This window comes from Oncorhynchus mykiss, chromosome 7 (genome assembly GCF_057628025.1).
Source record: "Oncorhynchus mykiss isolate SJ-2025 chromosome 7, ASM5762802v1, whole genome shotgun sequence".
NCBI classification, from domain to species: domain Eukaryota; kingdom Metazoa; phylum Chordata; class Actinopteri; order Salmoniformes; family Salmonidae; genus Oncorhynchus; species Oncorhynchus mykiss.
Window position 1 is genome coordinate 74,039,743 of NC_143028.1, and position 27,115 is coordinate 74,066,857.

At 43.4% G+C, this 27,115-nt stretch overlaps 1 protein-coding gene across 4 annotated transcripts in view; it reads right to left on the reverse strand.

Moving 5' to 3' along the window:
• slc12a5a (solute carrier family 12 member 5a) overlaps nucleotides 1-27,115 on the reverse strand; it is a 267,611-nt gene that overhangs the window by 152,396 nt on the left and 88,100 nt on the right. Inside the window, exon 1 of one of the 4 annotated variants that reach the window (XM_090241955.1) lies at nucleotides 16,599-17,105. The exons of 2 other annotated variants lie outside the window; for them this stretch is intronic. In XM_090241955.1, coding sequence (XP_090098081.1) covers nucleotides 16,599-16,653 — 55 coding nt within the window. In that variant the 5' untranslated portion in view covers nucleotides 16,654-17,105. Of the gene's footprint in view, nucleotides 1-16,598; nucleotides 17,111-27,115 lie in introns of those variants that run through there. One more of the 4 variants, XM_090241957.1, reaches the window with a different exon arrangement.

Sequence of the window (27,115 nt, forward strand, 5' to 3'; positions counted from 1 at the left end):
CCAATCGGATAGCTCAAATCACTGTGCCAACCAAGCTTGTACGACCCTAGTCACAGCAAAGTTTGATAGTAGTCTAATAGTCTACATAAGATTTAATAACTTGTAAAACCATGACCACAGTCTGTCAAAGAATACAGCAAAGATCTGCAGTTTATATGCGTGAGTTTATGTCTAAGTTACTATTCAGAACTGTCAACACTTTTTATTCAACACTTTAACAAAACGCTCTTCTTCGCACTTCCGCTCGCAATGAATAAGTGGCCAATTGTATTGATACTGATAAATAGCTACATGGACTTTCTGAGTTAATCTTGTATCTTTATTGACCTTTAATTTACATTTTTGCACTGTCTCTATGCCCTACTCACTCACAGGGCCCTACACAAACCCACACGACGCTGGGCCAATTGTGTGCCGCCCTATGAGACTCCCGATCACGAGCTGGTTGTGATACAGCCCGGGATCGAACCAGGGTACTGTAGTGATGCCTCTCGCACTGTGATGCAGTGCCTTAGACCACTGCGCCACTCAGGAGCTCATAATATGCAAATACATTTATACTGACTCTACACACACCCACTCACATACAAGCTGCTGCTACTCTGTTTATCTTATATCCTGATGCCTAGTCACTTTACCCCTATACATACAGTGGGGCAAAAAAGTATTTAGTCAGCCACCAATTGTGCAAATTCTCCCACTTAAAAAGATGAGAGAGGCCTGTAATTTTCATCATAGGTACACTTCAACTATGACAGACAAAATGAGAAGTATCCCTGCACATTGTTAATATGGTATTGGAACTGACCCTGTATATAGTCACCATACCCCTATACATATCTACCTCCATCACTCCAGTATCCCTGCCACCTTACCCCTATACATATCTACCTCCATCACTCCAGTATCCCTGTCACCTTACCCCTATACATACAGTGCCTTGCGAAAGTATTCGGCCCCCTTGAACTTTGCGACCTTTTGCCACATTTCAGGCTTCTAACATAAAGATATAAAACTGTATTTTTTTGTGAAGAATCAACAACAAGTGGGACACAATCATGAAGTGGAACGACATTTATTGGATATTTCAAACTTTTTTAACAAATCAAAAACTGAAGAATTGGGCGTGCAAAATTATTCAGCCCCCTTAAGTTAATACTTTGTAGCGCCACCTTTTGCTGCGATTACAGCTGTAAGTCTCTATCAGTTTTGCACATCGAGAGACTGACATTTTTTCCCATTCCTCCTTGCAAAACAGCTCGAGCTCAGTGAGGTTGGATGGAGAGCATTTGTGAACAGCAGTTTTCAGTTTTCAGACTGATTGTTGTCCTATGGACAGAGTCTCCCACCTCAGCTGTAGATCTCTGCAGTTCATCCAGAGTGATCATGGGCCTCTTGGCTGCATCTCTGATCAGTCTTCTCCTTGTATGAGCTGAAAGTTTAGAGGGACGGCCAGGTCTTGGTAGATTTGCAGTGGTCTGATACTCCTTCCATTTCAATATTATCGCTTGCACAGTGCTCCTTGGGATGTTTAAAGCTTGGGAAATCTTTTTGTATCCAAATCCGGCTTTAAACTTCTTCACAACAGTATCTTGGACCTGCCTGGTGTGTTCCTTGTTCTTCATGATGCTCTCTGCGCTTTTAACGGACCTCTGAGACTATCACAGTGCAGGTGCATTTATACGGAGACTTGATTACACACAGGTGGATTGTATTTATCATCATTAGTCATTTAGGTCAACATTGGATCATTCAGAGATCCTCACTGAACTTCTGGAGAGAGTTTGCTGCACTGAAAGTAAAGGGGCTGAATAATTTTGCACGCCCAATTTTTCAGTTTTTGATTTGTTAAAAAAGTTTGAAATATCCAATAAATGTCGTTCCACTTCATGATTGTGTCCCACTTGTTGTTGATTCTTCACAAAAAAATACAGTTTTATATCTTTATGTTTGAAGCCTGAAATGTGGCAAAAGGTCGCAAAGTTCAAGGGGGCCGAATACTTTCGCAAGGCACTGTATCTACCTCCATCACTCCAGTATCCCTGTCACCTTACCCCTATACATATCTACCTCCATCACTCCAGTATCCCTGTCACCTTACCCCTATACACATCTACCTCCATCACTCCAGTATCCCTGTACACTGTACTTGTGCATGTGACATTAAAACATGAAACTTGACATTTGAACCATTAAAAGGTTCCTCAACTAACCAAAGGTGCAAATATGAACCATTGAATAGCAATGGTTCCTTGAGGAACTCCATGGTTCCTCAAGTCATCACTAATTCTAAGAGTTTACGGAGCCTCATCCTGGTGAATTCTGTAGGATAGTGTGTTGAGGACCCTCATAAACCCTCCAACAAACATTGCTCATGGTTCATTTCACTGTACTTGTGCATGTGACATTAAAACTTGACCTTGAACTAATACAGCCTGTCGTGTCGATTTTTTATATCAAGGAATATTTAACTTTCTCTGGTCATAGGAACAACATGAATTTGTGCCTGAGGTAGATCTGGTGAGACTCAAGTTTTATCGGAGGAAAGGAAGGAGAGCGGAGGGACCGTGAGAGTCCGACCCTCTGCTGCTCTCTCCCTCCCTCCACTGAGACTAATGCCATGTTCAAGACAGCTGGGAACTCAGAAATATCTGCCTTCCGACTTCAGTGCATTCAAGACAACTGGGAACTCTGAAAAAAATCAAGATCTGACTGGGAAAAATCGTTTTGAACGGTCATCCAACTCGGAATTCCAAGTCGGAAACAGGCATCTTTCTAGAGCTCCGACTTTCCGACCTGAACATCACTGGCATCATTATTTGATCTCGATTTTTTCCAGAGTTCCCAGTTGTCTTGAAAGCACCATCATGAGATGCAGGTACCATCAGTCCAGTAAAAAAAAAAAAAAACTTTTATTTCAATTAATGCTCCGCAGTGCCTCACAAGTGATACACCAACTGATCTATTTTGTCATCAAAGCTTGAGGTTTGAAATATAATATGGTCTGTGAATAACAATATTGGCGGGACAGGCATATAGCCAATATGATGTGATAATGTACTAGGTGTACTGCACAAACCTCATTCCTACAGAAGTGGTTTTATTAGGTTCATGTCTCTGAGCGGTTGATCTCGGCTTGGGTTTTTGACTGCGAAAATGATCTTGACTCTGAAATGGCTGGTGACCACTGCCTTACATAGTTCACCATGTTTTTTCTCTCCAGACCCCCGTGGGCAGTATACTGCACTATGAAGGGAAATGGGTTTCATTTGGTACGCAGGCTGGGAGATAGTCACGGCCGCTACTCTGTCACAGTTGCTGCCATCCTACCGCTCTAACCTAAATTACAAATGGACCATTAAGCTTTATTGTGGGAAATCACACAAATGGGTAGATGTATGTCCGAAGACAAGCTTTTATGAAATGGATACATCTGGAACACAGATTGTGGCAAAGAAATGAGAGCTGGAGTGTCCAAAATCCATATCAACCTGACCAGCGATTACTTCCCTGTCATTCTAACACAATTCCTATGGACATTTGGACCTCGGATATGATTGCAAATGCAAAATGTTGCCAACTGCATTAATAATGTACACTGAACAAAAATATAAACACAACATGCTTAATGTAATTTAAAATCCCTGGCATTTTCCATATGCACAAGAAGCTTATTTCGCTCATATTCTGTGCACAAATTTGTTTACATCCCTGTTAGTGAGCAATTCTCCTTTGCCAATATAATCCATCCACCTGACAGGTGTGGCATATCAAGAAGCTGATTAAAGAGCATGATCGTTACACAGGTGCACCTCGTGCTGAGGAAAATAAAAAGGCCACTTTAAATGTGCAGTTTTGTCACACAACACAATGCCACAGATGTCTCAAGTTTTAATGAGGCGTGCAATTGGCATGCTGACTGCAGGAATGTCCACCAGAGGTGTTGCCTGACCATAAGCTGCCTCCAATGTCGTTTTAGAGAATTTGAAGGTACTTCCAACCGGCCTCACAACCGCAATCTATGTGTAACCACGCCAGCCCAGGACCTCCACATCTGGTTTCTTCACCTGCGGGATTGTCTGAGGGGGGGGGGGGGGGGGGGGGGGTGCGGGGTGGTACTCATTCTGATTGGCTGGGCCTGGCTACTCAGTGGGTGGTCCTGGCTGCCAAGTGGGTGGGCCTATGTGCTCCAAGGCCCACCCATGACTGCGCCACTGCCCAGTCATGTGAAATCCATAGATTAGGGACTAATGAATTTATTTCAATTGACTGATTTCCTTATATGAACTGTAACTCAGTCAAATCTTTGAAATTATTGCATGTTGCATTTATATTTTTGTTCAGAATATTTAATCAAGTACGATTGGATTCATGTGTAAATGTTTAACTTTGAATATGATAAAAGTGTATTTGATCACAGTCATTGTCTCACACTCGAGTTTAGTGTCACTTACTTGAGCTTTCCTTCCACTTGACCTGTGGGGACACAATTACGCATTCAGCAACTGTGGCAACAGCGACTTGTGGTTGGTTTTTGTTGGTAAGCAAAGCAGGTACATCATGTGCAGTTCTATACAACAGTAATCTCTCTTTCATTTGGCCATCGACTGGATCAATACCTCCTCTTAGGGTCATTTTCCCAAAATCACATGGTTTTCCAGAAATACCAGTTGGAGGATTTCCTGATAGTTCCCTCCTGATTACGTCAATCTTACAGCCAGGATGTCTGGACAACAAGAGACTTTGGAGAAAGTAGCAGAATTTATTTTACCATTGCGACATAGCATAGGACTTCACACAGCCCTAACACTCACCTCCCAAAAATGCACAACCGACGTGGCTCTGCGTATGTGACTCCTCCTCAACTGAATGTATTCTAGATCGTGGCTCTGCGTATGTGACTCCTCCTCAACTGAATGTATTCTAGATCGTGGCTCTGCGTATGTGACTCCTACTCAACTGAATGTATTCTAGATCGTGGCTCTGCGTATGTGACTCCTACTCAACTGAATGTATTCTAGATCGTGGCTCTGTGTAACATGACTGACTCCTACTCAACTGAATGTATTCTAGATCGTGGCTCTGTGTAACATGACTGACTCCTCCTCAACTGAATGTATTCTAGATCGTGGCTCTGTTAAACATGACTGACTCCTAATCAACTGAATGTATTCTAGATCGTGGCTCTGTTAAACATGACTGACTCCTAATCAACTGAATGTATTCTAGATCGTGGCTCTGTTAAACATGACTGACTCCTAATCAACTGAATGTATTCTAGATCGTGGCTCTGTGTAACATGACTGACTCCTAATCAACTGAATGTATTCTAGATCGTGGCTCTGTTAAACATGACTGACTCCTAATCAACTGAATGTATTCTAGATCGTGGCTCTGTGTAACATGACTGACTCCTACTCAACTGAATGTATTCTAGATCGTGGCTCTGTGTAACATGACTGACTCCTACTCAACTGAATGTATTCTAGATCGTGGCTCTGTGTAACATGACTGACTCCTACTCAACTGAATGTATTCTAGATCGTGGCTCTGTGTAACATGACTGACTCCTACTCAACTGAATGTATTCTAGATCGTGGCTCTGTGTAACATGACTGACTCCTCCTCAACTGAATGTATTCTAGATCGTGGCTCTGTGTAACATGACTGACTCCTACTCAACTGAATGTATTCTAGATCGTGGCTCTGCGTATGTGACTCCTACTCAACTGAATGTATTCTAGATCGTGGCTCTGCGTATGTGACTCCTACTCAACTGAATGTATTCTAGATCGTGGCTCTGTGTAACATGACTGACTCCTACTCAACTGAATGTATTCTAGATCGTGGCTCTGTGTAACATAACTGACTCCTACTCAACTGAATGTTGGAACCGCGCTGAGAATTCGAAAAGTATGAAAGCCAACGGTCCAATATTCTAATACGTGGCTGTGCGGATGCAGACTCAATGTGGACTCTGATAAGCACCTATGGATGACAAAGCGTCCATGAGTATAGTTTGTGCACATAAATCTATATGTCTGAAACGTTCTCAACCTATTTCAATCTGTCCATTATTCTTTTATCCATCTATTCATCTTATGTCTGTCCATCCATCCATCCATCCATCCATAATTTCTACCTTTTGTCACACAGGAGTACAGAGCATTGAGGTAAAAAAGAACTGGAGACAGCGTCCAAGATGGCCGACCGTTGTTTTCAACTTAATCTACTCACGTTCACATACGCCGTTTCGTGGTGGTTGTTAATTAAATGTTAATATCTTCGGATGTGATGGAAAAACAAAATCAGCCTAGAATACAATTACATGAATAATTCAATTGATATCATTTTTGCACAATGTTGACAACGAAATTCGTCTTTTGACTAATTTTCCAATTGGACTTCTCTGGGAATGGAATTTTCTCGGGCTCGAAATCAGGTAAACTGCAATAACGAAAGTGTCCTCTTAGCACAGTGGAAAGCGTGCTTCTAGAACGGAACCCTGGGGCCTTGGTATAGACACTATTGAGTTAGCTTTAGCCCAATTCAGTCTCCTTAGCCACATTCCAGCTACCTCTAGTCTGTGTGTGCTCGAGAGAGAGAGGCTTGGCATTGATGCAGGCTACCGGGATTGATCCCCGCTCGCGGGCCTCCCTCCCAAGCCCAATTACAACACTGTGCTTTTGATTCCCCTCCAAGGCTCAATTTTGGGCGATTCAAACATCCACCACCGACCCACCTTTCATTCCTCTGCTCACCCATCCTCACCAACTAAAGCACTTTCTTAAATGTTTAGATGCGGCAATCCCAGAATCTCGGGGTCCACAACAGAGGGATCCTCCCACACAGGCTGAGTCATGTGCTTGGGTTCTCTGGGCTGTAACCGCTCCTTCCCGATCCCAAGCGAGTTCACATATTGCTTACTTCAATACAGGGTTTCCGGTGAGGAGGCATGTCTATGACTCATATTCATTTTGGTCTGTTATATAAAAAAAGACCTGGCTGCATGTCCATAAGCACGCCGACTCCAGTATGAAAGGAGAAACAAACACTCAAGCAATTAACTGCAGAAGGAAAGAAATCCTCTGTCAAAAAAAGTGCTTATACTCAAGGTTAGCCCTCTCATGACATGCCGGGTGTTTAGATCCTATGGAACACTTCCCACAGCATGGACTGTAACCATGGCAATGCACATGACCTTCTGGCTGTTTTCCTCTGTGGAGAAAGAGAAAACAGCTTTAGGAGGACGAGGCAGGCGGCAGGGTGGTTCTGTTATTCCATTGGCAATGGAGTGTGGATGTCGGTGTTATTTTTGGAGTTTGTTGTTTTGGAGTGGGGCTGAAATGGCTGAAATAGGCTCTCAGGCTTACATGAATAACAGTTGAAGATTAGTCTGGCTCTGAACAAAATGTCCATTCTGGGTCTAGCGGTTGCTCTGGTTGAAACCGTGGACAGCTGACTAAATGACCGACAACTGAACCTTGTGGAGTACAGTATGTTCATTCAAACCTATGTTGATGTCTACTTATCTAGAAATATATTTATTTACTGTAATTAGATTGCGATGATTAAATGGATAACTTTATTCGGTCTGGTTACAATACATGAATCACAATAGCATAATTGAGAGTTTGCTTTCAACATCAACATCTGTAACTGTCTACATAGAAGCATATGGCCTCTAATGTCATTGATATCAAGACATATTTGTTTGATACCTCAGTCACTGATGACACAATGATGACTGCATATCATAGATAAAAAAATAAAAAGGGAGAACTTTAACAAAGCAACCGGAGGAGAGGACAGATACATGCAGATGCTGCTTAATCAGTGTAGCTATAGCTTCTCCGCAGATGTTTAAAAGCCTTAGAGGACATCTGCATAATGCATAACGGGCTTAGTGCACTGTGTTGTGTCTGTCAGAAGACGTACAGTATTTTACCAACCTGCATGAATGAGACTGGGCGGTCAGATCAAGAGGTTGGGAGGATCGTTTGAATATATAAACTAGCTAGATCCTGACTTCCACTTAAGTCAAATTTGAACTTAGTCTCACATTGACGTCAATGCGTTAGTATGAGAAAATTTGACCTAAGTGGAAGTTATTATTTGCCTTACTGCACCATAGTATGATAACTTGTCTTCGTGTTGACTAATGATCAATCCTGATCATTAATCCAAATGTATTCTTGTCATTACTGTTGATTGGAACTAAGAATTAAGGAGAAGTGAGATATGCAAAGGAATTTCTCAATTTCAGGGAATGTTTTCTGGCAAAGGGGAGAGGAGAGTTGATCTGATCAGTTGGCTTGAGCTTTTTGGGGGTTAAATCCATCATGTTGCTCTCTTTCTCCATCTCCCCCCCTCTCTCTATCTCTCTTTCTCTCCATAAAACCAGCCATCTATTTCTCTCTAAAAACAATCCATCCATTTCACCACTTAAACCTCTCAAAGCCTACGGGATTCAATTCCTCCATCGGCTGCACATGCCTCAGGGTGCTGGTACCATGAAATTACAATCCAACCGGCTTAACTTCAACAAAATAAATGTTTTCGTTCATCAAGTGCCTTTGTTCCCAATGTTCTCGAACAAAATGATAGGCCACATTCCACATTATTTCCCAGGCTGCACCGTGATCAAATACCTGCATGGTGAAATCCCAAATGACAACGTTGAAGTTTCACAAAGTAGAGGTTTTCTCTTACATAACTCTTTACTAAAACCAATACTCATTTTCCTAATGTCAGGGGAATTGGGTTGACAATTAAGTCAGTGGTAAAAGCGATGGTCAGTGAGGGACTGCTTTGTGTGTATGCACAACAATGTGTGTGTGTTTGTGTGTGTTTGTTAGATGGACTGGTTACGGTGGAGATTTTCATTAGTGCTGCATGAGTCAACAGCCTTTTCAGAGAGCTGCCCCATCGTCACTAATTACACACTCCTGCATTTGGAGTTTTAATTGGGAAACTGATCTATGCATAACGTCCTTTTCTATCAGGATCCCAACCGGTGTGGGTTGCATAATTAACCAAAACTAGCGTTTATCTGTCACATCTTTATGTTTCTGCAATTGTTGGCATATTTCATTATTACTTTTGTTCAAATTAATAACGTTTTATGTGCTCTGATTTATGAGCCGCTTGTATTCCTGCAATTGGGACTTTGATAAAGTAATGACTCTCAGGGAATTATGGGTATTGTTAGAGCTTTGGATCTGTGGTGCTGACGCTAACAACGATAGAGGTGACATCACCGACAAGGCAATAACGGACAGAGTGCTGACTCGCGTTGTGCCTAATCACATCCACTGAATCAGACACTGTTTTTGAGTGCCGCAGAATCAGTCATAATCACATCCACTGAATCAGACACTGTTTTTGAGCACAGTTCAGGTGATTGTGTGTGTGTTTATTGCACTGTAAACACGTTTGTCTATGTGAACATGCATTTGTTTGTGTATATAGTAAAATATGTGTGTGTGTGTGTGTGTGTGTGTGTGTGTGTGTGTGTGTGTGTGACACCAGTACCGTACATCTACCTCCTCGCCATGACAACAAGTGTCTGCGATTCTGTCACGGCCACCAATCTCTCTCTCTAACCATGCATTTCTGCTGCTGTTCTCCTACTAGTCACCAGACACATTGATTACAATTCATAAAAGAACTCCATGCCTGGGAGAAAGCTTGGGGCCTTCTTACAGTATTATGCAGTCAGCCATAACTAAAATATAGATCATTAACGGTCATTAAAGGTCCTTGAAGGGCATATTTGGAGAGGTTGAAAAGGAGTCTGGACGGATGGATGAGGTTTGTCCGAGGCTGCTTACCAAACAATACCCTATTCCCTAGTGCACTACAGGGCCCATAGGGCTCTGGTCAAAAGTAGTGCATTATATCGGGAATAGGGTTTTCATTTGGGATGAAGAGTGCTAGGAGAGTGTTAATCCCTCTGTCAGAAAGCCCCCAGACAGAGTGCTGAGAGAGTGCTAAACCCTCTGTCAGAAAGCCCCCAGACAGAGTGCTGAGAGAGTGTTAAACCCTCTGTCAGAAAGCCCCAAGACAGAGTGCTGAGAGAGTGCTAAACCCTCTGTCAGAAAGCCCCCAGACAGAGTGCTGAGAGAGTGTTAAACCCTCTGTCAGAAAGCCCCCAGACAGAGTGCTGAGAGAGTGTTAAAGCCTCTGTCAGAAAGCCCCCAGACAGAGTGCTGAGAGAGTGTTAAACCCTCTGTCAGAAAGCCCCCAGACAGAGTGCTGAGAGAGTGTTAAACCCTCTGTCAGAAAGCCCCCAGACAGAGTGCTGAGAGAGTGTTAAACCCTCTGTCAGAAAGCCCCCAGACAGAGTGCTGAGAGAGTGTTAAACCCTCTGTCAGAAAGCCCCCAGACAGAGTGCTGAGAGAGTGTTAAACCCTCTGTCAGAAAGCCCCCAGTGTTAAAGCCCCCAGTGTTAAACCCTCTGTCAGAAAGCCCCCAGACAGAGTGCTGAGAGAGAGTGTTAAACCCTCTGTCAGAAAGCCCCAAGACAAAATCTACTTTCTTGAAGGGTGAGCTTTTCAATGATGTCTCATTCTCCTTACAGAGGCATCATGGGGAGGAAAACAAGATACTTTCTCAACAACAAAAAACACGGGAACAAGAGCGGACATGTTCACTGCACCTTTCACACTGCACTTGATGAGAGTGGACAGCTACATTTGATGCAGCAACATCCCCCCCCCCCCCCCCCCCCCATTTCACATTGACAAAAACAGCTTCCTCTAGCACTTCAAGCGCTACAGTCAAAGCCTCTGGATGCAAAAGAAAATAGAGCAAACAAACTTACGGCTCGCTTGTTATTATATTCTTCATTAGAAAATAACTAATTCTGCAAAATACTGAACAAAGCAGTGGTGGATGTAAAACTACAGCTCGTGAATTTGCAAATGATCGATGTAAAATAGCATTTTATAATTGTTTTCTCTCCGGGCAAGATCTTTCTTGCATTTCATCTTGCGTGAATACGCGATGGACGAAGGAAATCTCCTAGTACGGTAGAAAGCATCTCCACAGCCTAGTGATGTCCTCTGCTTCCTGTAAATACGACCAGAGGCTGATTTCAGCACCATGGACAGCAGCACAGCAGCCCACAACATTACAGAGGCTGATTTCAGCTCCATGGACAGCAGCACAGCAGCCCACAACATTACAGAGGCTGATTTCAGCACCATGGACAGCAACACAGCAGCCCACAACATTACAGAGGCTGATTTCAGCTCCATGGACAGCAGCACAGCAGCCCACAACATTACAGAGGCTGATTTCAGCTCCATGGACAGCAACGCAGCAGCCCACAACATTACAGAGGCTGATTTCAGCTCCATGGACAGCAACACAGCAGCCCACAACATTACAGAGGCTGATTTCAGCTCCATGGACAGCAGCACAGCAGCCCACAACATTACAGAGGCTGATTTCAGCTCCATGGACAGCAACGCAGCAGCCCACAACATTACAGAGGCTGATTTCAGCTCCATGGACTTCACCACAGGAGCCCATGACACGAGAGAGGCTGATTTCAGCACCACAGACAGCACCACATCAGTCCATTAGAGAGGCTCGCTTTAGCACCACGGAGAGCACCACAGTGACATTTCCCACTATAAAAACCTCTAACTTATCTGCCCTCCACAGCAGTAGTGGTGACTACACAGAGTAATTCAAGGTTCGCTGCACACTGACTCCTGTATGAACAGGATGCATGTAGAAGCCTCTGGCTAAATGGAATGTGTGCAGCTATTCTGAGATCAGTGGAGCTTTTCTATCTGCTGCTATGGGGGCGGAGAGGCGGGTGGGGAGGGAAGGATGGGGGGGAGGGAAGGATGGGTGGAGGGGGGTGGGGAGGGAAGGGGAGGGAGAGAAGGCACATCCAACACAGAGCAGGAGTTATCACTATGTATCTCCACACAGCCAAGTGCATATCTATGACATCTATGTGTTAACCTGGATAAAATCAGATGTGTTTCCCTGGATAAAATGAGACATCTCTGTGTTTCCCTGGATAAAATGAGACATCTATGTGTTTCCCTGGATAAAATGAGACATCTACGTGTTTCCCTGGATAAAATGAGACATATCTGTGTTTCCCTGGATAAAATGAGACATCCATATGCTTCCCTGGATAAAATGAGACATATATGTGTTTCCCTGGATAAAATGAGACATCTATGTGTTTCCCTGGATAAAATGAGACATCCATATGCTTCCCTGGATAAAATGAGACATCTATGTGTTTCCCTGGATAAAATGAGACATCCATATGCTTCCCTGGATAAAATGAGACATCTATGTGTTTCCCTGGATAAAATGAGACATCTGTGTGTTTCCCTGGCTAAAGGAGACATCTAAACTCAGCAAAAAAAGAAATGTCCTCTCACTGTCAACTGCGTTTATTTTCAAATTTAACATGTATAAATATTTGTATGAACATAACAAGATTCAACAACTGAGACACAAACTGAGCAAGTTCCACAGACATGTGACTAACAGAAATGTAATAATGTGTCCCTGAACAAAGGGGGGGGGGGGGGGGGGGGGTCAAAAGTAATAGTCAGTATCTGGTGTGGCCACCAGTTGCATTAAGTACTGCAGTGCATCTCCTCCTCATGGACTGCACCAGATTTGCCCGTTCTTGCTGTGAGATGTTACCCTACTCTTCCACCAAGGCACCTGCAAGTTCCCGGGCATTTCTGGGGGGGAATGGCCCTAGCCCTAACCCTCCGATCCAACAGGTGCCAGACGTGCTCAATGGGATTGAGATCCGGGCTCTTCGCTGGCCATGGCAGAACACTGACATACTTGTCTTGCAGGAAATCATGCACAGAACGAGCAGTATGGCTGGTGGCATTGCCATGCTGGAGGGTCATGTCAGGATGAGCCTGCAGGAAGGGTACCACATGAGGGAGGAGGATGTCTTCCCTGTAATGCACAGCATTGAGATTGCCTGCAATGACAACAAGCTCTAATGGCACGTTGTGTTAGCTAATCCAAGTTTATCATTTTAAAAAACAGACACCTCACAAGTCCTCAACTGGCAGCTTAATTAAATAGTGGACGCAAAACACCAGTCTCAACGTCAACAGTGAAGAGGCGACTCCGGGATGCTGGCCTTCTAGGCAGAGTTCCTCTGTCCAGTGTCTGTGTTATTTTGCCCATCTTAATCTTTTCTTTTTATTGGCCAGTCTGAGATGTGGCTTTTTCTTTGCAACTCTGCCTAGAAGGCCTGCATCCCAGAGTCGCCTCTTCACTGTTGACGTTGAGACTGGTGTTTTGCGGTTACTATTTAATGAAGCTGCCAGTTGAGGACTTGTCTGTTTCTCAAACTAGACATTCTAATGTACTTGTCCTCTTGCTCAGTTGTGCGCCGGGGCCTCCCACTCCTCTTTCTATTCTGGTTAAAGCCAGTTTGCACTGTTCTGTGAAGGGAGTAGTACACAGCGTTGTACGAGATCTTCAGTTTCTTGGCAATTTCTCGCATGGAATAGCCTTGATTTCTCAGAACAAGAATAGACTGACAAGTTTCAGAATAAAGGTCTTTGTTTCTGGCCATTTTGAGCCTGTAATCGTACCCACAAATGCTGATGCTCCAGATACTAAACTAGTCTAAAGAAGGCCAGTTTTTTTATTTTTATTTTATTTATAATGATAAACTTGGATTAGATAACACAACATGCCATTGGAACACAGGAGTGATGGTTGCTGATAATGGGCCCCTGTACGCCTATGTAGACATTCCATTAAAAATCTGCCATTTCCAGCTACAATAGTCATTTACAACATTAATATCTACACTGTATTTATTATCAATTTGATGTCATTTCTAAGTGACCCCTAACTTTTGAACGGTAGTGTATGTTTCCCTGGATAAAATAAATAGACATACACACACTTGCTCATACACACGCAAGCACACATGCACGTGCACATGCACGCGCGCACACACACAAACAAGCAAGCAACAGCGCTCGAGTAATCAGATTAGCTTGACAGAGCGTTGTGTCGTTAGGCGGGTTTATCTTGCACTCGACAACCTGCCCTTGATGAGGAGTTTAAACGGGTCGTGCTCCCCTTCAATCACCACAGTCTTTTGCCATGCCCAGTCATAATTCTCCCCAAAAGATGCCCGCATTAAGTTAATTATTCATGTTCCGAGCCGCCACAGTCTATTTTTATCACAAAACCCTCACAGGTATACAAGCTCCGAGCGGCGGCACAGTGACTGTTTTCAAATCTGAAACTTGGGGCTCCAGTGCATCCCTTGGAGCCCTGGTCAACACAACCCTGTTCAACACATTCCCTGTTCAACACAACCCTGGTCAATACAATTCCTGGACAACACAATTCCTGGACAACACAATCCCTGTTCAACACAACACTGTTACAACCCTGTTCAACACAACCCTGTTCAACACAACCCTGTTCAACACAACACTGTTCAACACAACCCTGTTCAACACAACACTGTTCAACACAACCCTGTTCAACACAACCCTGTTCAACACAACCCTGTTCAACACAACACTGTTCAACACAACCCTGTTCAACACAACACTGTTCAACACAACCCTGTTCAACACAACACTGTTCAACACAACCCTGTTCAACACAACCCTGTTCAACACAACACTGTTCAACACAACCCTGTTCAACACAACACTGTTCAACACAACCCTGTTCAACATAACCCTGTTCAACACAACCCTGTTCAACACAACCCTGTTCAACACAACACTGTTCAACACAACACTGTTCAACACAACCCTGTTCAACACAACACTGTTCAACACAACCCTGTTCAACACAACACTGTTCAACACAACCCTGTTCAACACAACACTGTTCAACACAACCCTGTTCAACACAACACTGTTCAACACAACCCTGTTCAACACAACCCTGTTCAACACAACCCTGTTCAACACAACACTGTTCAACACAACACTGTTCAACACAACACTGTTCAACACAACACTGTTCAACACAACCCTGTTCAACACAACCCTGTTCAACACAACACTGTTCAACATAACCCTGTTCAACACAACACTGTTCAACACAACCCTGTTCAACACAACACTGTTCAACACAACCCTGTTCAACACAACCCTGTTCAACACAACACTGTTCAACACAACCCTGTTCAACACAACCCTGTTCAACACAACCCTGTTCAACACAACCCTGTTCAACACAACACTGTTCAACACAACACTGTTCAACACAACCCTGTTCAACACAACACTGTTCAACACAACCCTGTTCAACACAACACTGTTCAACACAACCCTGTTCAACACAACACTGTTCAACACAACACTGTTCAACACAACCCTGTTCAACACAACCCTGTTCAACACAACACTGTTCAACACAACACTGTTCAACACAACACTGTTCAACACAACCCTGTTCAACACAACCATGTTCAACACAACACTGTTCAACATAACCCTGTTCAACACAACCCTGTTCAACACAACACTGTTCAACACAACACTGTTCAACACAACCCTGTTCAACATAACCCTGTTCAACACAACCCTGTTCAACACAACACTGTTCAACACAACCCTGTTCAACACAACACTGTTCAACACAAGCATGTGTGAACAGGTAAAACTAAACTAAAGCTACACAACAACACAACAGGTTCTTTAGGTATTGATCCAAATCCCTCTTTTCCCAGCAACACTGCTGTGGTGACGTATAGGAGGGGAGTGGAGCCGGGACTTGTTTTGACAGCTGGAGCAGACGGATGAGCAGCGAGCGACGGCAGGTTGGCATCTCCGTTAGCGAGCGTCGGTGTGTGTTGTGTGCCCAAACTTGCTCAGGCACTGGGCGCCATCTGCATTTTGAGTGTTTATGGAGCCGTGGTGGTGGAGGGGGGGAGGGGTTGGGAGGTTTGGGGAGCATTGCATCCAAGCAGTGTGTGTCTGTGTGTATATCTGTGTGTGTGTGTGTGTGTGTGTGTGTGTGTGTGTGTGTGTGTGTGTGTGTGTCTGTCTGTCTGTGTGACTGTGTATTGGTCTGTGTGTATCTGTCTGTGTGTGTGTGTGTGTGTGTGTGTGTGTGTGTGTCTGTCTGTCTGTGTGACTGTGTATCGGTCTGTGTGTATCTGTCTGTCTGTGTGTGTGTGTGTGTGTGTGTGTCTGTCTGTGTGACTGTGTATCGTTCTGTGTGTATCAGTACGTTCACCAGTCCATTCACCAGTCCATCGTATTTGGATAGAACCCCATTACTATTCCTGTCACACAGCAACAGTAAAGAGGAGAAGCATCACCCCAAGCAGGCAGGCAGGTAAGAGCAGTATGCAGCAACACACTCACACTTGAATGTCCAGCCATTAGCAACCTTCTGGCTGTGTGAGTCTGTATGCACCGCACAAATGTGTGAGTATGTATGACTGTAGATATATTGGATTCATGTACGTGAGCTTGTGTGTGTGTGTGTGTGTGTGTGTGTGTGTGTGTGTGTGTGTGTGTGTGTTTGATGAGCTTATGTGTTTGTGTTTGTGCATCTGTGTGTGTGCGTGCGTTTGTGAGACAGATTCCATCACTCACCCTGGCTGTTGGGTCCCCCGTCCCCCTCTTCTGTGTCAGTTAGGTTGTTAAGCATCCTCGCTCCTCTATAACGGCTCTATAGGAGGGATACTACAACGCTACCAGACCCTTCTAGGCTTTACTCCTGGCTTCTCCTTCACCAGGTGTCCTCCTCCACTATACGTTTGACAATGCAGAACAAATGTAGTAGAAGGAGATGCTCTCCTCTGGTCCTGCCTCCCGTATGTGATGCTAAGCAGAGGAGCGAAGAGAGGCGGGCGAAAAAATAGGGAGCGCTTTTTTTTCTCTCCCTCTTTGCAGATCCTCCTCTCGTCGTCTCCTCGTCGCTTGTAAGCTCTCTCTCTCTCTCTCGCTCTCTCTCTCTCTCTCTCTCTCGAAATGAGGAGGTAGCAGTCACTCTCTCTCTCACACACACACACACACGCAAGCACGCACGCACGCACACACACACACACACACACTCTCTCTCTCTCTCTCTCTCTCTCTCTCCTTCACCCCAACATAATCAGTATAATTTCACCAAATTGATCATGTATTCAAAGGGTATTATTGGCTATCCCTCCCTCTCTCCTCCCTCTTTCTTTCTCTCCTCTTCTCCCTTTCTCTTCCTCAGTCTTTTGCCTCTCCCTCTCTTCACAGCTGTCATATGGAAAGGTGATTTGAGAGGGAGGACTCTGCAGTGTTTGAAGAGTGAGGTTTAGCCTTCCTGGGCTCTATGCCTCTCAGCTCTGGTGTTCCTTCTCCGTGTCGCCTTAAGAAACTGTGGCTCGCAAGCGCTAGTCGCTTTAATGTCAGATGCAAATAGCACATTGTGTTACCAGCTTTTTTGAACAAGCACAATCAATATAATCTGGGTTCAGCATAGTTTTAGACAATAAGGACGCACACAGGTGCTCATGCTGACACACACACACACACACACACACACACACACACACACACACACACACACACACACACACACACACACAAAGGGGGTCGACATGTATGTATTCTTAATCCTGTCCTTTTGATAATTTCCTTTAAATATAGACAGCTTTCTACCTATCCAGAGGGATCTGTACACAGTACTATATTTAAGTGCAGAATCGTATACAGTACATGGTGAGTGATGAAAGACTCTTGAGTGTGTAGTTGTTGAGACAGAAAGAACATCTTGTCCTTTCAAGAAAGGGGTGACTCACATAGATGAGAAAGATACCTAGATGCATCTGTGTGTGTGTTGTGTGTGTGTGTGTGTGTGTGTGTGTGTGTGTGTGTGTGTGTGTGTGTGTGTGTCTGTCACAGGTTGTGATACCACTCCAGAGATAAGAAAGCACTTCATCTTTAACAAGTCTGGGTATCACAGATGCACTCAAGACATTTCTATTAAAACAACTCCTCCTTTGGAATCACAAGGGATACAATGACTATGAAGCAGTGTTTAAAATCTCTCGCCGTGGACACAGTATGCTTTTAATCAGCAACATCTTCCATTATGTAATGTGTGTGTTTTTGTTTTGTGTTTATGGATCCCATTAACACCCTGGAAAACAGTGTGAATTGTTGCTGAGTCGCCTACCGTGGTTGAACAAATACGAATGACAGGAGAGATCTTCATGGAGATATCGCGTCGGGCCGAACAACGGCATGTACCTGTGACTGTATTCATGACACAGCACTGTCTCTTGTGCCTTATTGATTAGAGAAGACATCAATTAAGAAGTAATACAGGACTATGTCTAGCCAACCATCCAATCAAATGACTAAATTATGGTACAGTAAAAGATTGACTAACATTGAGCAATAATGATGTGTGATTTACCCAACGATCGATCATTCATTATTGAGTATAACACTAATTTAGGTAGATATTTGTTTAATCTCTGAGTATTGTGAGACCTATGGGACTGTAGTACTCAACAACTAAACAACACTGGCCTATCCATGGATGTTAACCAATTTCCCCTTTCACATATCAACCTGGTCCTACTCCCTACTTCTCCCCCCTTGGTCCTGACCCGTCGATGTTTGCAGATCTGAGGGGTCAGGATAGGTAGAATTAGTGTAGTGGTAGAGCTCCATCCTATTGCTGAGTTGGTCCCTTGGTTTACAGCTCAATGTATAATTGTTGAATCGTTGCCACAGTCACTAACACAGTGTCACATCTGGGACATCTGGTGATAAGAATCATCTACAGAATTTACAGATTCTGTTCGGTACAGAATTGTCTGTCCATATAATCAATAGAATCCTACAACCCATCTCTGTGGGGGTTCTATAACTGTTATAAGTACAGTTGGGTTCTCTATACTTCAAACATAGAAAATAATACATTTCTGAACAATCAATGAATTAACATTTTTTTACAGTGAGTTTCAATAACAACAATGAAACCAGTCAGAACTGCACACACAAACATCCATTAACCAGATAATAGTTTATTTATTTTACCACCAACTTCTGGTGAACCCACTTGGCAGCCATTCAGCACATCAGTTCAGGCTGAGTAATAAAAAGGAGCGAGGAGTTATGCTGCCGCTGTGGAAAATGAAATGATAGCGGTGGTCTTCATGAACAATTCCTTAGATGCCATTTCCCCCGAAGCTAATCCCACTGGATCAAACCACTATCTCTCTCTGGTGAAGATTCAATGGATGTTATCATCTGTCTTAACCCCCCTCCGAACCAATTCATTCTCAACAGCATTCAGTCCGAAAGGTTCAGTACATACTTCATTAGACAGCATCCGTCTTGTCGTCTATACAACCTTGGCAACCCCAACCAACCCCAGCCAGCCCCAGTCAATCCCAGTCAACACCAGTCAACCCCAGCCAGCCCCAGTCAACCCCAGTCAACACCAGTCAACCCCAACCAACCCCAGCCAGCCCCAGTCAACGCCAGTCAACACCAGTCAACCCCAGCCAGCCCCAGTCAGCCCCAGCCAGCCCAAGTCAACCCCAGCCAACCCCACCAGACCCAGTCAACCCCAGCCAACCCCAGTCAACCCCAGCCAACCCCAGTCAACCTCAGCCAACCCTAGCCAAACTCAGCCAACCGCAATGGACCCTTTTACTCCATTAAGCCAACCTCTTTGACGAAAGACTGATTTTGGGTCAGATTAACTGTTGTGAAGAAGAAAAGTGCAAGCACCACAGGAAGAATAGTATTGGGTAACCTGCCCTTGTGCACTCCAGCACTCCAATCGATAGGCAGAGTTGTTGAACACGGGATCAGGTGGCATCAACAAAGCTGTGGCTTTGGCGTTGGGCTCGGGGAGAGACGGGCGCAGGGATCAAAACGTTGTCAACGCAAGAAGCTTGTCTGTCAGACAGAGAACGCATTCTATGTTTAGCACGTTTGAATGCGATGGGAGATGAGTCAGAAGAGTCCCTAGTAGTCGCTCTGTGTGTGTGTGTGTGTTTGTAGGAGGGTGTGGGATTGTGAGTGCGTGTGCATGCATATGTGGATGTTTTTGTGTGTGTGAGCATGTGTGTTTGTGTGCATACCCATGTGTGTATGCGTGTGTGTGTACGTTAGCATGTGTGGTCCACCATGAGCGGCCATCATCAACAATGTCAGTGGCTCCATTAGAACCCATTTTCTAACCCTGTCAGAGCACCTCCAAGACAAACGCACCATTCCAAACTCCTCGTAGAGTTGACAAACGCACCATTCCAAACTCCCCGTAGAGTTGACAAACGCACCATTCCAAACTCCTCGTAGAGTTGACAAACGCACCATTCCAAACTCCTCGTAGAGTTGACAAACGCACCATTCCAACCTCCTCGTAGAGTTGACAAACGCACCATTCCAAACTCCTCGTAGAGTTGACAAACGCACCATTCCAAACTCCTCGTAGAGTTGACAAACGCACCATTCCAAACTCCTCGTAGAGTTGACAAACGCACCATTCCAAACTCCCCGTAGAGTTGACAAACGCACCATTCCAAACTCCCCGTAGAGTTGACAAACGCACCATTCCAAACTCCCCGTAGAGTTGACAAACGCACCATTCCAAACTCCTCGAAGAGTTGACAAACGCACCATTCCAAACTCCTCGTAGAGTTGACAAACGCACCATTCCAAACTCCTCGTAGAGTTGACAAACGCACCATTCCAAACTCCTCGTAGAGTTGACAAACGCACCATTCCAAACTCCTCGTAGAGTTGACAAACGCACCATTCCAAACTCCTCGTAGAGTTGACAAACGCACCATTCCAAACTCCTCGTAGAGTTGACAAACGCACCATTCCAAACTCCCCGTAGAGTTGACAAACGCACCATTCCAAACTCCTTGTAGAGTTGACAAACGCACCATTCCAAACTCCTCGTAGAGTTGACAAACGCACCATTCCAAACTCCTTGTAGAGTTGACAAACGCACCATTCCAAACTCCTCGTAGAGTTGACAAACGCACCATTCCAAACTCAACATAGGGCTCTTATTTAAATGAACTTAAAGCCCAACTCTAAAAAGAGCAGGAATGAGAATCATTTGTTGAATAATGTTTTTGTAAATAGGTCCCTGGAAGAGGTCATACAGACCGAGTCCCACTACTCAAGGCTCCTTCTCCATAATGAAGAGAAAGACATTGGTTGATTAAAAAAACATATAATTCAGAGTAGAATCAGATGACATCTGGTGACCTTGTGTTGGGTCAAGGAAAGGATGGAGTGACACAAGGTGATGACGTGTGTTAAAATACACTGAACAAAAGTATAAATGCAACATGCAACAATGTTAAAGATTTTACTGAGTTACAGTTCATATAAGGAAATCAGTCAATTGAAATATATTCATTAGGCCCTAAACTATGGATTTCACATGACTGGAAATACACATACACATCTGTTGGTCACAGATAACTTTAAAAAAGGTTGAGGCGTGGAGCAGAAAACCAGTCAGTATCTGGTGTGACCACCATTTGCCTCATGCAGTGCGACACATCTCCTTCGCATAGAGTTGATCAGGCTGTTGATTGTGGCCTGTGGAATGTTGTCCCACTCCTCTTCAATGACAGTGTGAAGTTGCTGCATATTGGAGGGAACTGGAACACGCTGTCTTACATGTCGATCCAGAGCATCCCAAATGTGCTCAATGGTTGGTGACATGTCTGGTGAGTTTGCAGGCCCTGGAAGAACTGGGACATTTGTGTACAGATCCTTGTGACATGGGGCCGTGCATTATCATGCTGAAACATGAGGTGATGGCGGTGGATGAATGGCACGACAATGGGCCTCAGGACACATATTGTACATAGTAAAGACCTCCTTTGCGTGTACAGTACATTTCTGCATATAACACACAAGAGCCTCCACTAATTAAAACTACATTCAACAACCTCAACTTTGTTGTGCCGTGAATGCAAAGGAAAGGAAAAATAAATTTGATTAAGCCAAATATACATAGAGACAATTCCAAAAGTGAAATATTAAAACAACTCAAATAAACCTTATGTAGGATTTATGTGAAATAAGTGTTACATTGCAGTGATTTCAGAAAAGATCACTTTAACGTCCTACTAGTCAAACGGCACGTCTCATAATGAGCTCTCTCTCCCGTTAGATTTCCCCTGTCTCTGGAAAGGCCTTTGGAGATAGAACAGTCTAATACCCTTCTTCACAAAGCTTCACAGGGCTCATACTGTTGCACTACAGTTACACATAGAAACTACACCGACCTTTTTTATTAAAACAACTCTTCTAATCTGGCTGTGTATTGGGGCAGGCCAATAACCTTGTTTTCTTCAACCAACCAAAGGAATTTCTCCGTAAGGTGAACGTAATTTTAGTTTCTTGATACCTTTGCATTCAAGGCACTCCACCGGTTTACCTATCGCTGCCAAATTAAATAACAAGGTTATTTATATCCGCTGTGTAAATTGTCTTTATTAAATCGACCCACACTGAAATGTGCCCTTCACTCTGAAAAACTAAATGGAATGATGGGTTTCATACTTACAGCTACTACAAAACATGCAATACAGTATCATGTCGTGACTGCAAAGTAGAAAATGCTATATTTTAGGCGGTCATCATTTTACATGTAAAACTTATACTGTATCTAATTAGAGAGAGTCGTCGTGAAGGGGGTTGTGCCAGACTGAATCAATTTGATACTGTCAATGAACGCCTCCGTGAATTTGTTCCTCGACCCCCTAGACAGCTAGCAACACTATGTGTGAGGAATTGGACTGAGAAAGTCGTCAACACATCGTAATGGTGGGCCTATGGTATTAAATAACTTGACCAAGTAAGTAACTCAACTTCTATCGCAGGGGTTGAGTCATTAATCTCCCAATAGCCTGGACAGTGTAGAAACATATGGCAACGCTTTGATTCAGAGGCAACGTCCAAAGAGGGGAGAGTATCTCCTGCAGCCGTAGTCTCTGACGGGAAGCTGCTTGGGTTGGGTTATAGCGGGGTGGTGAACCTGACAGAACTATTGAGCTATGTTGCCGAAACCCCCTGGAACGTTCCAGATTAAAGACGTAGTGGGTGGATAGAGAATGGTGTAGCCGTCCTCGTCGAGGAACTGAAGGGCCACAGTCCAGAGGATCAGACCCACTGAGAGTGGAGAGAGATATTTCAAGTGGTTTGTCATCTGAAGTGACTGCGATATGTGAGAGTAATACTTTTGTGACTGACTAGGTTTCCCATTTCAATACCAACACGGTTTTTGTATCACATTACGGCGCCACACAGTCTCATGGTTCTGGTTTAACGGAGCGTCTTCCTTCCATCAGCCACACTAGTCATTTATTCCCCCTTTTTATTTATTCCAATTTAGGCACAGAGAGCAGGAACAATGTTGAACGATTTGACCCCATTTTCCCACAGAAGAAAAGAGTGTCGAACGAGAGCAAATACTGCTATCCAAATCAGAGGAGGAACTAACAGGCTATTTGCATACAGGTTTTAATTTGGACTGCCCATTACAGTATGTGGGCCTATCTCCTCTTAGAAGTCACTAAATCTACAGAAAATATACACACTAGACATTCAATAAACAGAAAGGGCTTTTGTTGAAAGGAGATGACCGAATCATCCTGCATAATACAGATCAATGTTTGGGACATTTAAACCACATCAGAGGGATTACCTGTGTCTGAGAATTGGCAGCCCTATTGTTAGCTTAGTGGTAATTGGCAGCCCTATTGTTAGCTTAGTGGTAATTGGCAGCCCTATTGTTAGCTTAGTGGTAATTGGCAGCCCTATTGTTAGCTTAGTGGTAATTGGCTGCCCTATTGTTAGCTTAGTGGTAATTGGCAGCCCTATTGTTAGCTTAGTGGTAATTGGCAGCCCTATTGTTAGCTTAGTGGTAATTGGCAGCCCTATTGTTAGCTTAGTGGTAATTGGCAGCCCTATTGTTAGCTTAGTGGTAATTGGCAGCCCTATTGTTAGCTTAGTGGTAATTGGCTGCCCTATTGTTAGCTTAGTGGTAATTGGCAGCCCTATTGTTAGCTTAGTGGTAATTGGCTGCCCTATTGTTAGCTTAGTGGTAATTGGCTGCAATAATGAGGAAAAAGAAGAAGAAAACTACAGTGCACACAAATATAAATATCTCCTGAGACCACCAAAACAGTATAGGACCCTAGGGTTATTTATACATAGAAGAAATTATACCTCATTAGTACTTTTTGTTAGTTGATACATGCAAGTAGATACTGAAGACTGATACTGATACTGTTCGAATTTCAAATGAGATTTCCAGTGTGTGCCGAAAATAATATTGTTGTATTTTACTGCACACCGTGCTGTTCAGGACGGAAGGTTCCAGAATGTAAGCCACACCGTGCTGTTCAGGACGGAAGGTTCCAGAATGTAAGCCACACCGTGCTGTTCAGTACTGACAGTTCCAGAATGTAAGCCACACTGTCTTGTTCAGGACTGAAGGTTCCAGAATGTAAGCCACACTGTGCTGTTCAGGACGGAAGGTTCCAGAATGTAAGCCACACTGTGCTGTTCAGTACTGAAGGTTCCAGAATGTAAGCCACACTGTGCTGTTCAGTACTGAAGGTTCCAGAATGTAAGCCACACCGTGCTGTTCAGTACTGAAGGTTCCAGAATGTAAGCCACACCGTGCTGTTCAGTACTGAAGGTTCCAGAATGTAAGCCACACTGTGCTGTTCAGTACTGAAGGTTCCAGGATGTAAGCCACACTGTGTTGTTCAGTACTGAAGGTTTCAGAATGTAAGCCACACTGTGTTGTTCAGTACTGAAGGTTCCAGGATGTAAGCCACACTGTGTTGTTCAGTACTGAAGGTTCCAGGATGTAAGCCACACTGTGTTGTTCAGTACTGAAGGTTCCAGAATGTAAGCCACACTGTGCTGTTCAGTACTGAAGGTTCCAGAATGTAAGCCACACCGTGCTGTTCAGTACTGAAGGTTCCAGAATGTAAGCCACACCGTGCTGTTCAGTACTGAAGGTTCCAGAATGTAAGCCACACTGTGCTGTTCAGTACTGAAGGTTCCAGGATGTAAGCCACACTGTGTTGTTCAGTACTGAAGGTTCCAGGATGTAAGCCACACTGTGTTGTTCAGTACTGAAGGTTCCAGGATGTAAGCCACACTGTGTTGTTCAGTACTGAAGGTTCCAGAATGTAAGCCACACCGTGCTGTTCAGTACTGAAGGTTCCAGAAGGTAATCCACACTGTGATGCTCAGTACGGAAGGTTCCAGAAGTCCAGCATCAACACTAAAGGCCATATTTTCATCAAGCAAAAGAGCACATATCTGCTCAAAGAAAAACATCAAACTCTAATCTCCAGGAAACGTTTTTATTTAAGGTTTTTCAAAGTTTTTCATTAAAAAGGTTCTTCAAAGTTTTTCAGAGTTATAAGGGTTTTTAGTGAGTTGCAGTACATAAACTCAAATAGAATCATGTGCTTTCCTTTCTAATTGGAATAATAACTAACTCACTGCTCACTACCATTTGCTTGTGCAAAATGTCACGCTTTAATTTAAAATACATGAATAGCTCCTGCAGTCAGGTGTGATCAATGACTGTTTTATAATTACACTATGGCACATCACAGAAAATGTGGAACATAATCTACTGAGCCCTGAGAACTATCACATAGTCACAATGTTGTACTGCAGGTGTGCAAACTTATGGGGTGCTTCAAATCCGGTCACTGATTATGTTATGTGATGAATACGTTTTGTACAGAAATATCATTGAACAATCACTTGTTACTAGGTCTGAATGGAATCTACTCTACAGCTCATTGGAGCTGCTAAATGATCTATCAACATAACGGAATTTGAAATGAGACAAGCGTATGTTGAGTGTGAACCCAACACTAGAGGACTATGTTACGACATACTGTAAGTCCTTCTGGTACGGATCTCGCTGTTTGCAGAAAACATGGTGTCTGGGAATCCAATGATGACTGTATGATGCTAGGTCTTACGTTAGTGGAGATTCAATGTTCCGTTGGAGCTTATTCAATGATGGACACAGACCTCATTACTTTAAAAATATCAAATCTTATATCCCGTATATTTCTTTCAACTTTGTTTATTCAAAAGTTTTTATTGATTCATAGTTTTAAGTACATTCAATATTTTATCATGATTTAAAGTACTGTATCTTCTTAAGTCAGGTGCCAGATTTTTCTACAAAATTGAAAGCCATTGATATTATTTTTGTGTACATATGTTTTTGCTACAGAATCATAGAGTGAAGGATGTATGATTGATTGAAGGTTAAATCATTAGGGGAGAGTGGGGTATGTTGAGCCAACACTTGTTTCTAAGAAACCATACACAAAATCTATAATTTGACCAAATATTTAGGAAGAGGTCATCATTCACGAAGCAAGGTAGGTCAAAAAAACGGGTTTTCACCAAGTCGGATTAATTGATTGTGTTGAGAGGTTTTATGATGCTTCTACCTAAGCCAGTGGTATTCAAACGGGGGTCTGCTGAAAAAAATTTAAAAAATTAAAAACTGACAAAAACTAAATACGTATTTCAATGTTTTTATGAATATCAATAGGAACAACAGAATAAACACATTGTGAATTACATACCTTCAGTAGAAAAGAGGAGAATATTGTCTTTCTAATGATGTCAACTTTATTTCTCAACCCAAAAATTCAGAAAATGACACTCACTGAAGCATTGCATAACTGACATAGGCTTTGGAAAAGCACATGCGAATAGCCTAACAGTGCAGCTGCTGGTAAGGTTTCTTGATTTGAACATACAATTGAAGTCGGAAGTTTACATACACTTAGGTTGGAGTCATTAAAACTTGTTTTTTCAACCACTCCACAAATTTCTTGTTAACAAACTATAGTTTTGGGAAGTCGGTTAGGACATCTACTTTGTGCATGACACAAGTCATTTCTTCCAACAATTGTTTACAGACAGATTATTTCACTTATAATTTATTGTTTCACAATTCCAGTGTTCCAGAAGTTTACATACACTAAGTTGACTGTGCCTTTAAACAGCCTGGGAAATTCCATATAAAGATGTCATAGCTTTAGAAGCTTCTGATAGGCTAATTAACATCATTTGAGTCA